The sequence below is a fragment of the Aptenodytes forsteri genome, unplaced genomic scaffold, assembly GCF_000699145.1.
Source record: "Aptenodytes forsteri isolate BGI_AS27 unplaced genomic scaffold, ASM69914v1 Scaffold54, whole genome shotgun sequence".
NCBI classification, from domain to species: Eukaryota; Metazoa; Chordata; class Aves; order Sphenisciformes; family Spheniscidae; genus Aptenodytes; species Aptenodytes forsteri.
This window is the reverse complement of record NW_008796044.1, coordinates 20,036,465-20,049,040: the sequence shown is the minus strand read 5'-3', so window position 1 is coordinate 20,049,040 and position 12,576 is coordinate 20,036,465. Positions and strand designations below refer to the sequence as shown.

The window sequence follows — 12,576 nt, the reverse complement described above, 5'->3', positions numbered from 1 at the left end:
CTGGGCTCTGTGAAGAATCGACCGTCATTTCAGAAATGTGACAGCAAAAGACGTGGGCAAACTCAAATGCCTGCACCTAGAGCTAAGAATGGTCTTCAGTAGGGAAGGAGGAGCCAGGTTCCTTTGATAACTAGTTTCAGTAAAGATTAAGACCATCAAGTATGCATTCAAACAACCATGTCTATAATGGTGCTACCCCACTATAGATCTCAACAACAGGAACCCTACTCATCTCATAAATTCCCATTGCCATGCGTACAGGGGATCTCCCCTTAACAATGTTCAACAGATTACAATCCAGTATGGCTTGGCATAATGCAGATTTTTCCTGCAGCACTGCAATTTCACTCCCACGATACATATTCTACACTCTATGTAGTTCTGTCCCAAGTTGCTCAAGTCTCAAGACATTTGATAAACATGGCACATGGTCAGACAGAAAAGTTGTGCAAGGGCTGCAGTAGGATAAAGCAAGAGGACTGATTAATCGTAGTATTGTGCCCTACTCCCTGCTTTTTAGCCCCCATAAATGGAAACCTGGAATTAGCAAAATTCATACAGCAGCTATTTATCAGTTCTCATGCCCTGAGGATTGCATCTCCTAAAGCTGAGAGATAAGGGCTTCTGAAATTCTCAAGTATGCCTGCAGACTATATTGAGCCAGATTTTCCCCAGTCATCTGCTAGAATGAAAGAATTTGTCCGTAGTAACAAGCATCAGGATGACATGGAGTTCAACCACTAAATGGCAAAGCAACAGTCTCCCTGCCAACTGTTCCCACCGCATGGGACTCCCTCACTCTGATGTCCTACAGGAATCGAAGTGAACAACAAAACCTGAAATAAAATTCAAGCAGCTTCAAAAAGAGCCAAAATCTTACAGATGCCCAACTTTCCTTCTCAATAGTTAACTCTTACAGATACCCGTATCTACTGCATCACGTGTGCACGTAACAGCACATTTTCTTCATTACTCAGTTTTTCAATTATCTCCCTTCACCTTCCAGAAAAAATAAAAACAATCTCTTCATCTTCCAGTATTAGTAACGGGAATCTAGCATACTCCTCCGATGAGCTAGTCCTTTATGTTCAAAAGCACTCAGCATACATCATTTCAGTCACCTTCTCAAAGGGGATGGACATGACAGGTACGGTCCATTCTTAAGGAGGGTGGGCACTTCTTAACAACGCACAGCTGCAGAAGAATACCCAGAGCAAGATAAGACATTTTAGGGAGCCACCCACCCCTGTGGAACTCCAGTGTCTAATATTTTTCCAGCTTCTGTGCAATGGATGTCTCTAACCCTAGTCAGTTCTTCCAGCAAAGATTCTCCCCAACTAGGGTTATACAGTGGGAATTCCAAAGCAACAGGCTATGTACAGACATATCAGCATTCCCTCCAACAGAGAGATGAAAAGGAGAAAATTCTCGAGGATGTGTATCCTCTACTCCATTTTCTGAATCCCAGCCTCCCCCTTGCCTTGGAATGAGCTCTACAAAGCAGTATCTGTTATGTACATGAATTTCAGCTCCCTTCCTTTGGGGAGTTTCCCCTCAAAGGTGACAGGCAAATCCTGGGACAGAGACAGGTGCTGGGGAGGGGGAAGTCTCCTTAGGATGACTCGCCAGAAGCAAGACAGCCTGCAGCTTTCTTCTTAGGGCGGGCTTTCACACTTCTTACTGGAAGCTGAGGAGAAAGAAAAAGAGGCACCTTTGGTTAGTTTAACACTTAAATGTCTAACAGAAAGATACAAGAATGCAGAGTGAAAATAGGACAAAACAACTACAACACGATGACCCTATTCATGTCATCTGTTGTTTCAAAAAGGCTATTTAACTTGAGAAGCTATATAAGCTTGAGAAGTGGTCCCGTGTGAAACTTATGGGGTTCAACAAGGCCAAGTGCATGGTCCTGAACCTGGGTCGGGGCAACCCCAGTATCAATACAGGCTGGGGGGACGAAGGGATTGAGAGCAGTCCTGCGGAGAAGGACTTGGGGGTACTGGTGGATGAAAAGCTGGACATGAGCCGGCAATGTGAGCTCCCACATCCTGGGCTCTGGGGAGACCTTACTGCAGCCTTTCAGTATTTAAAAGGGGGCTTATAAGAAAGATGGGGACAGACTTTTTAGTAGGGCCTGATGCAATAGGACAACAGGTAACGGCTTTAAACTAAAAGAGGGTAGATTTGGTTAGATATAAGGAAGAAATTTTTTACGCTGAGGGTGGTGAAACACTGGAACAAGTTCCCCAGAGAGGTGGTAGATGCCCCATCCCTGGAAACATTCAAGGTCAGGTTGGACGGGGCTCTGAGCAACCTGATGTAGTTGAAGATGTTCCTGCTTATTGCAGGTGGGGTTGGACTAGATGAGCTTTAAAGGTCCCTTCCAATCCAAACCATTCTATGATTCTAACCATTCTGTTTGTTTTTGGTTAGTAAACAAATAACTCTGAGCACACCCATCAAATAGCAGCCAGGAGAGGAAGACATTCTAGAACAGGACAAGTGTGATAATAAAATTGATGTCAGCCATCTTGACAAAAGATTAGACATAGCAGTATTTCTAACTGGTAACATTCACATAACACTTCACTGCTATAACTTTTCTGCTTCTTGACTGCCATCCCAAATGCTGTTCTCTGAAAGATGTAGAAACGTCTTGAACTACTTTGCACGCTTTACTCCAAGTGTCTTTCATTCTAGATATTGGCAAGAAGAGTGCATTTATGATCTATGATGCATTCAGCCCTTCCGCACAATCTCGGAGATCTCAAAGACCTCCTACAATTCCTACATCTAAACCAAAGATCCAGACTGAGCATAAAAACCAACATGCCTGCAAAGGGCTTTATCGGAATTTCTGTATTCACAATAAACAGCAGAGAAGAGTCGTTACTGTCTTTTCACAATTTCACTTTAAAAATTCCTCACTAGGAAGCCTGGAATCAAATTTTGTTCCTCTTATTTCCCTGCTCCTGTCTATTATGCTAGAGAAGAAAGCAGAGGGGTCAACTCAGAAGTAAGCCTTGGGAATTTAAAAAAGATCCAGGCTGATTTTAAATGCATCTTTATACATACATGTCCATCCTTGGAGATACTCAAAAGCCATCTGTACACGGTCCTGGGAAACTGCTCTAGATGGCATTGCCTGAGCAGTGGGGTTGCACCAGATGATCTCCAGAGGTCCCCTCCAACCTCAACTATTCTGTGATTCTGTTACAAAGAGTACTTAATCACATGCAAAGGTGTCCTGTACACCATAAAATCAGCTTAACAGTACGACTCAAAATGATGCTCTAAGCAATTACTTTCCTCCAAATTATTTAATATTTAGCTTGAAAAGCTCGACAATGTGAGCCAGTCATATAGCACTCTTTATCTTAAATAAAAATAAAAAATAAAATTAGGAGTCGAAGTTGAATCAAGCAAATAGGACCCCAACTTCACAAAAAGAGAGAAGCATTTTATCACATATAAATCAAACCACAAGAAACGTTCAAGTAAGAGTCAAAACCTGGAAAGCAACACCTCAAAAAGCATATTCTACAAGACACACCAACAGCTGGAAAAAAAGATTGTTAAGCTAAAATGGCTCTTGGACACAATTGCATTTATTTTCGTGTACAGTTTGTTTTAATTATAAGAATACAGGCAATTCATGTCCCATCTGAATGGCTGAAAATATCTTGGATCATCACATGGTCATACGCAGGGGACAGCTCAACAATGACTAGTTACCCAAACTTCAAGACAAAACCCCAGGGTGGGGGAGAGTGTGGGGGGGTGGGGAGTGGTACGGAGGGGGAAATTACATTTTCCCCATATCTAATATGCAGAAGTCCAGAAAGGCCTAAGGGGGTACAGAACCGTTGCATTTTACATGAGGAGAAAGTGGCTGTCCCAGGGATAAATGTCACAGTAGTATTATAGATTCAGACTGTAACAGACAGGAAAGAGGATATAGTCAACAAAATATGTTAAAAATATCTAATGCCCCACCCTTCAACACAAAACCCAAAAGAAAGCAAAGCTGGGTCCTGGCTTATGAGAGGCTTACAGGCATGATAAAAATACAAAAGCTAGAGACTAATATAGCAAGTAGATGGCAAGTCCTCTGATGTACGACTCAACTAGTAAAGACTCAGTCCAACAATGTTTATATAAACAGCTTTTAAATGCACCAAGACTATGGAGCCAGAGCCTTCCAACAAAGCTCACAAATCAATGTCTGTTCTGGAAATAATTTACTTATATTTATAACCAGGACACACACCAGCTCACCTCAGCTTTCACTATCTTCTTAGGAGTTTTGAGACTCTGGCTACGTTTAGGAAGTTTGTCTCCTGCATCTTCATCTGATGGGTCTGTTCTAGTCTCCAACGGGGTTCCATTAGATCTCTGTGCTACACTGCTCTCCTCTCCTGAGGAGTAACAGGAAGCTAAGGAATAAGAGAGAAAGTTTTAGCAAATACTTTTGAAAAATCACATGAAGTCTAAAATGGCCCATCCTGAAAGACCACATGAAAGCGACATGTCAACAATCCTTAAGAAGGATAATCCAAAAAGTACAGAGATGTGTTAGTAGATGGGAAGGGACTAGGGAAGACAACACAACTTCTCCCAGATAATTTGGAATCTTGTAGTCCTTCTGAGACCCAATGCATGAAAAGTCCAGGGAACCCCTCCTCCCCTCCTGGCTCACCATATGAGGCCTCACACAATGGCACAGCAGGGGTGTTCTGTACCTGAATCCTCAATGGTTTCAAGACGACTCCCACCAGAGGGGCGTAGCTGTGGCTCATGGCTTTGCATATGCACAGTATCTTCATCTCGGATCAGAGTGAGATCCTGCATGCTGAAACTTCGCAGCTTCTCAGACAAAACTCCCTGGCCCTAAGAGGACATAAAAATTAGGGTCAAGAGCACTTCACCTTCACCAAGATCATCTCACATGGGATCATTCAGTAGAAGAGGAAAGGTGCCCTATTCCCCCCTAGGGTGCTCTGAAAAAAACAGAGAAGGGAAAAAGAAAAGCATGGTCCCAAGACCAACAGGGAAGAGGTTAAGCAAAATCCATTCCACTCACCCTCCACTTTTCATAAGTCAAAGGATGGGATTAACTGCAAGGCAAACTGGAGGAAAGGAAAAGTAGATTGGTGCCAACAAGTACCAGCATCCCTAACAGACCCATAGCACTAATTGCTGGCACACAAAACTAAACTGCTGGGGAATTCCTGAATGTTACAGAAGGCATTGCATTACCTTTGCAGCTGCAGTAACTGCTGCATTGGCAGCAAGGTTTAACCCTCTCTTGCCAACTCGCATCATGGTTTCATAGCTCTTGTCACGAGCCTGAGTAATGTATTCATCAATTTCCTAGGAAGGCAATGTGGAACATGGCATTTAGCTCCTCGTTACAAACATGATCAAAGTCTCCCCACCATCACCCTTTAAAACCCAAAGCTCATCTGGATGCTTTTTTCCAGGCTATCAGCATCAGCTGTCATTGATCACATAACTGCAGTTTCTCTGTTACTTACAGAAAGCTTGCAAATGCAACTTTTACTTGAAGTATGCTATCTCCAAATTATAACAACTGAAACAAAGCAGTTGCTTACACTGACAATGTGAAAAAACAGCGTGGCTACAGAACATGCTGCTCCTATCGTGATTCAAAGAGCTTTAACTACTGACAGTGACTATAAGGGCTCACGACACTGTGTTAGCCAAACATGCTTTCTAAGCATTAGGCAAACTACTGGCTACATTACGATCTTCAGTAAGCTGCAATATGACATCGTTGTCAGGGACAGAATCATTCTACATCCACTAATGTCAGCACAAGCATGATTCACGCATTTCAGTTTTTATTGTGGCATAACTGAATCAGAAGTCAGTCAGTTCCCAGACAGGTCAGTATCTTCTAACAACAAGCAAGTACCTTCTCCTTATTGGAGAGCGTTGGGTGCACAAACTTCCTGTAGAGGACACTGGAGCCCTTGGTGTAAGGGGAGAGCAGCCAAATCACAAACGCGATTTTCAGCTCGAAATAAAAGGGAAACCTGAGAGAAAGAGGGAAGGGGGAGGGGGGGAAAAAAAAAGAGAGAGAGAGAAAGATGGAGAACTGGAATCAAGATCAACACAGAGACAGATGGAGATAACTGGTAGAGAGCAGCATAGGCAGAAAGAGCAAAGGCAAGATAAAGGCTCAGAAACAAAAGAATCGATGTATCAGGTCAGAATAGCAGAAGCCTCTTTGGAATCCTAGGACATACCTTCTTCGAGTCTCATTTAGTCTTTCATCCATAGCCATGAAAACTCCATAAACAGGGCATCTCTCAGCCCTGCAAACACACCAAATTACAATCTGATAGCTACTCTCATCATTCTTAAGTTTATTCAGAGAGTATCCACTGGATGTTAATATTACATTAGTTTCCCTCTCATTTTCCAAAGTTTTCAACTACGTATCTCAATAAATCTCAAGTTCCTGCTAAGGCTGATGGCTCAGTTTCTGAAACTTCCAGTAGGTACTCCTCAGATAAGACACAAAAGGAGGATGAGTGTAAATGAAAAAGAGCAGGCAGCATCTAAGTCTTTCATCTCTAACCCTTACCCAATAAAGTCTCTGGGAAGATACAGTAGCAGAGATTGAAACAAGTGAATGCAAACTTTCTGCTGTCTCTATTAGTAGTAAGAGACTTCTGTTTTCAGTAGTCCATTTTAAGTATGTGAACAAGCCAAAGCTCTTGTACTTTTTAGATCTTTGTCTGCTTTTCAAAGTTTATGCAGGAAGGGGCAAAACTGCTGAGCTCTTTTGTAAGGCATGTGTAGCCATTTCGAGTTTCTTTAGAAGATACAACTCTTGACCAGTATTCTTTCAGAGATGTATGCAAAGCTCAAACACTAAAGCAACGAAGAAACTGAAGATATCCTGTTCCAGAGGTTCAGGTGAAGACATGTAACAATGATTTGTCATTTTTGGAGGCCTCCATATTGCCAAGCATGACACACAGTACTGAAAGCATTAAGAACCTGCTTCCTCTGACTCCACTCCACCCCACCCCCACTAGTGGAAGAGCATTTCATCATGTAAAACGCCACTCAGAGCACAGACATGCATCTGTCTTCCTTCTACCATCTTTTTTTTTTAATTGTCTTTTAGACCACCATTTCTCAAACTTTACCAGTTCACATTAACAGCTTCTCAAAAATATTTTATTTTATTAATGGATACTGTGTATTTATCGTAACTGTTTGCAAGTACAGGAGATGAGACAGCTAAGACTGCAGCTGCTACCCACAATATCTACAAACCTGCAGACGCTTCATAGGGATTGAAAACTCCTAAAGGAGAGACAGTTTATTCCTAGCATCCTAACACTAGTCCTCTCTTCTTAAAAAAACAAAAACAAAACAAAAAACCAACAAAAAAACCAACAAAAAAAACCATGCCACCAAGGAACTCACCAAGAAAGAACAATGTCTGTGAGTGTTTCTGCAGTGGTGAAAAAGGCAAACACAATCCAGTACATCATCCACTTCACCTGCAAAAGAGCAGTCACTCAATAGCCATCCATCAGAACCCAGAAAAAAGCGAAATGTCTTCTCAGTAAAAATGACTCATCATCTCCACACATTAAGATGAATTCAGCAACAAGAAGGCATATATAATCTGTAATTGATTGGGTCACATACCAAATGGTACATTATAGTTTGGGAAAACACGTAGGATTAATGTGCTCTAAATAGATAAATGCATATAGATACACTGATGAATGCATGCCCTGTAGCAATATCATGATGCAACAGTGTTAAAGTCCCAAATAAGCTATCTAAAAAGAGTAAGCAGTTCACTTTAAGAAGCTATAGTCTTTCACATACCATGATTATTGTAATAAATATATATATACACACATATGCAAAAGTTTAGTTTCAACTGTAGCCCTGTATTTTCTTGATTTAAAGTTTTTTCTTGGGAAGTGAAAAAAAACCCCAAAACCAACAGATACAGTATTTTGCTCTAACTCATTAATAAGCATTCTTTGCCTTAATCATTATTCCCAGAAATTACATGAGCGTTTCTCTTTTTAAATAAAGGCTCAGTGTCGTGAAAAGAGGTCACCTCTGCTAAAAGCAACTTAACACTCTTAGTGTCATCGAGAATGGGAAAGGAGAACTACACTGAATCAAGGAAATTCCACATATTAAAAGCACACATTAATCCATATATTAAAATTACATGAACAGTTTAGTGATAGTCTTTGTTACAGCAAATGAACTTCTAAAAGCAGGTATTTCCCCAAACTTGCATCTGTTGGAAAATTTGGTGATCTGTTCTTGAAGAAAAACCCCCCAAAACTTACAAAAAAAAAAAAAAAAACCCCACAATAAAATTATGCTGCCTCCAACCCCTCTAACAGAGTGGATGGTTTTGAAGATAGTGGTTAGTAGCCCAAATTATTTCCACTTTTTTGTGCATTTTTTTCATAACAGAAAGTAGCAAAACTTGTATTTTATGGCGCCTTCCTGCCTTTTTTTTTTCTTGTATCATCAGTTTGGACAGGACCAGGTGTCCTTTACTTGACTTCTAAAGCAACTCCATGAAACAAATGGTTAACTCTTCAATGCAGCAACATAAATCAGCTCTTGTATGAAAAAGTGTGTGAATAATGACAAATCAAAGGTGGCAAACAGAGATCCCAATAGGCGAGAGATTTCAGAGAAGCTACATACCAGTAAATCTTAATTCAGTATTAGGCAAAATGAAGGCAATAATAATAATAAAAGCAATTAGCAGATACATAGATATATATAACATAATGAGGAAAATGTTTTTTGCAGAAAAAAAGTTAATCTCACAAATGTAGCAGAATTCTTAGGTTTCCATAAGCTCTTGTTACGGTGCTTCCCTTACAGGCAGAGTGTATGGAATTTCTACAAAGTTTCCAACAGGCCTAAATAAACACTCAAAGAAACTAAATTGTCAAGGATGAAAAGGAAGGGACTCTTGAGGATTAATAATTGGTTAAAAGAGAGGAAACAAAAGGATAAAAATAAATGGCCATTTTTCACAATAAGGAAAGTTACCAGTGGAATCCCACAGGAATCAGTGTTGACATTTGTGCTGCTCATCTTCATGAAAGATCTGGAAAAGGTTGCGAATAATAAGATGACAAAATGTGCAGAAGATACTTTTCTATCCAGGGAATTAGGTATGAGTTGATTAAAGAATTCAGAAAGGGACCTATACCGCTTGATCTCCAGTTGACATTTTGTTGCTAAATGTCATTAAATACAAAGTAATGAACTTAGAGTATCTGCTTTTTCTTAGTGAAAACTATTGTGGTTACACAAATTAGCTCATGCCACTCAGGAGTGGTCACTGTAGACAGCCTGATAAAACCGTAAGCTCAGTGCTCATTAGACTTTTTCATTCTGACAACAGAATGCTCAGGAGTATTAGAAGAGAAACTGAGAAGAACAGAAAACATTGCTTTGTTCCTGTTTAAATAAACTGCATGTTCATATCTTTGATACTGGACACAGGTCTCTTGCCCTGTGTCTCCTCCTGCCACCCTTCACCCTACACTTGACAGCCAAAGACAAAAAGAAACAAACTAGAAGGATCCAACTTCTAGCTCTAGAAGTCCTTGAAGTGCAGATGACCAGAAACTAGAAGAGCAGAAAGCAGCAGGGAAGAATCACTGATTTTTTTCTTACGGTGTTTGTAATCCACAGATTACAAACACCTTCAAAAACTGAGGGTCAAACCAGGCTATATTTTTTTTTTCAGTCCATTAAAAAGGAGTCAGGTGCTTTGCTGCTTGAGCTGATGACCACCAACTTCAGCTAACTGCACATACGTAGTCTCCCCAACTTGCACCAAGAACCTAAATAAATTTAGTAAATGAAAAAGCATAATTGGAATGTAGATTTGACCAAAGCTGAAGATGACACGTAAAAAGAAAGAAATTACTTTTAAAACAGTCTGAGCTACTAGAAGCAGTTTGTCACAGCTGCTCAAGGACTTATCATAAATTCATATCATGGTGGGGGAGAAGAGTAAGTTTGCACTCTACTCTGATGCCACTGATGGACTGCTTGTGGTAGCCTGGTCTGTGTCAACTCAATCTTCAATACACCACACTACACAGATAGACCTGTAAGATCTTTCTCCCCCACCAATGTTGGTTCTTAAGCACTATGAACAAGTAGTAGTACATAGACACAGCTAGCTTTAAAAATGTGCAGCACAGCATTCAAGTTTTCCACTGACTTTTCACATGAAGAACAGTTTGAACAGATATTGACCCTCTTTCCTGTGTTTAACAAAATTGTTTTTTCCCTGTCTTTCCACTTATGTTGAGAAGGAAGAAGCCCTTCAAAGATAAGTGAATTAGGCAGATGGCAGTCCAACATCTAAATGCTTATTTCTGACGTAGTTGTCTCAGGGAGAAATAATTTATATATAAGATCAGTTTTAGCAGTTCAAATACATTTTCTTGAACCAACTCCAGTATTTTCACTGAAAATAAAAACAAGAGAAAATTTCCTGCTGCAGCAATCCAGAACTATCTACTTCAAGAAAACTGTATCAACAAAGCATTAAACAAAACTCAAAAATGAATGCCATACTTTTCCACATCAGCCCTAGTGGGGCTTACAACCAGGTGATTACTTGATATTATTGTTAAGACAACTTTATGATACTCAAGTACTGTATCTCATTTCTTTTTCACCATCAGATTAGGGAAGTCTTACAGCAATTTAGGTAACATTGACCAAAAGAAAATCAGATCAATACAATGTTTACATTCTGGAAGGAAACACAGCATTTATGTACCTCAACAGCTAACCTACCCACAGAAAATAAGCAGGTTTTTACTGTAAAGAATGCCTATAAATTCAAAGGCTCCAGATTTACCAGGTCTTTGAGCTCCAGAACAAACATGCTATAGGCTGTTTTTAAAAATGAGGTGGTTTGGGTTTTTTTGCCCCCTCAAGTTCTCAACAAAACAACTTAAAACTCTGAAATCTGAGTCTGTCTTAAAGTTAACACAGATTCTGTAACTGAAACACAATCATTCCGTGACAGACACTCATAAGCCAGAATAAAATTCCAGGTAAAAAATACGCATTTTATACAACAAATGAAGGTCATAAGCAACTGGAAGGAAAGAGGAGAGGAAGGCCAGAGAAGACAATAGTAATACGATACTACTTCATACATAACTTCAAAGATAACTATGAAGTCACAGGATCATGCGATTATGCAGATAGTTTCTTTCACACTTTCTTTTCAGTTTCTAGTGTTATTACTAATAAACTTTAACATTTAGTAAGGCTCATCGTATTTCTGACTATATCTCTAACACTCACTCAAAACACTGTATCAGTTATCAGTGCCTCCTGAACATTCACATTTTGACTTCTCTGCTGAGACCAGTATTAAAAAAAAAACAAACCCCAAAACAAAACCCAAAATGCCTCAGCCAGATGTTGTGGTTTGTAAAGCCATCCACTATGAGCAAGACTCTCACCTCAGCTGGCATCTCCTTCAAAAACCAGTGGGCTGAATTTTAAGCCAACACATAGTAAAGGTCAAGGCAATTCTAGAGGACTGAAGGAGCATGAGACAAAAAAGGACTATATTCTGCAATATTTATTGTTGACGTATCATTTTGTAAGAAGCAAACAGCCTGTTGGATGAAGAGTCTCAGATTGCACCACAAAGCAATATTGACAAATTATATCCTATTCACCCATGTTACCTCTCTTCTCCATCAGGTTATTCCTTGCTCTACATAAACGGAAACTCATCCCACCCATAAGCCAAATAGCTCGTCTCCACTGATCAACTTAGAACACCCCTTCTGTAAGAAGATGACACGTCACATCACTAAAAAGCATTTAGTGTTTTAAATACGGTAATTGTAACAATGGTGTAGAGAGAGACAGAGAAGGGGAAACTATTCCAGAAAGGAAGGAGGATGAACTCTCAATCAGCAGAAAACACCGACCACAAGCAAGGTTGATAGGAAGACACAAACCAAGCAAAATTACTCAGCCTTTTGGAAGAAAACAAAAGCAGTACTGAAAAAGCTGTAAAAGGACACAGAGTAAGGATAAAGTTGGAGGAAAGAACTTGTCCTGGACTTTCAGATGCTTCCAGACTGCAGTGTTTCCCCCGCTTTCCCTTCCTCACTCAGCATCTCCTGAGAAAAAACAGCCCACGTTTACGGTTTGAAACCTCCCATTTTAGTATGCGCGCTTCTTCCTCGGCAACTTCTCCGGAGACTGTCAGGGCTGCTGCTCGGGCGGCCTGGCTGACCCGACGCCCCTGCGGGGCCGGAGCGCACTCGCCCCGGGGCCAGGCCAGGGGCTTGCGGGGCAGCTGCGAGCGACGGGGCAGGCGCTGCGCCGGCACGGCGAACCCGTACTCACATATTCCTTCACGTTTTTCGTCTTCACGGCCTTGTAGGAGGAGTACGCGGGGTAGAGGGTGCCGAAGAGCAGCCTGCGAGAAGAACAGACCCCTCAGCGCTTCGCGGCGTCCCGCACTACCAACTGCCC

At 40.8% G+C, this 12,576-nt stretch overlaps 1 protein-coding gene across 1 annotated transcript in view; it reads right to left on the bottom strand.

Annotated features, from left to right (window-relative positions):
* Window positions 1-1,612: 1,612 nt before the first annotated feature.
* REEP2 (receptor accessory protein 2) overlaps window positions 1,613-12,576 on the bottom strand; it is a 14,190-nt gene continuing 3,226 nt past the window's right edge. The window contains exons 2-8 of the mRNA XM_009285976.2: window positions 12,448-12,520; window positions 7,471-7,547; window positions 5,942-6,062; window positions 5,263-5,376; window positions 4,746-4,893; window positions 4,282-4,421; window positions 1,613-1,687 (exon numbers count right to left, since the gene is read on the bottom strand). Of these exons, the coding sequence (XP_009284251.2) occupies window positions 1,613-1,687; window positions 4,282-4,421; window positions 4,746-4,893; window positions 5,263-5,376; window positions 5,942-6,062; window positions 7,471-7,547; window positions 12,448-12,520 (748 nt within the window). The remainder of the gene's footprint in view (window positions 1,688-4,281; window positions 4,422-4,745; window positions 4,894-5,262; window positions 5,377-5,941; window positions 6,063-7,470; window positions 7,548-12,447; window positions 12,521-12,576) is intronic.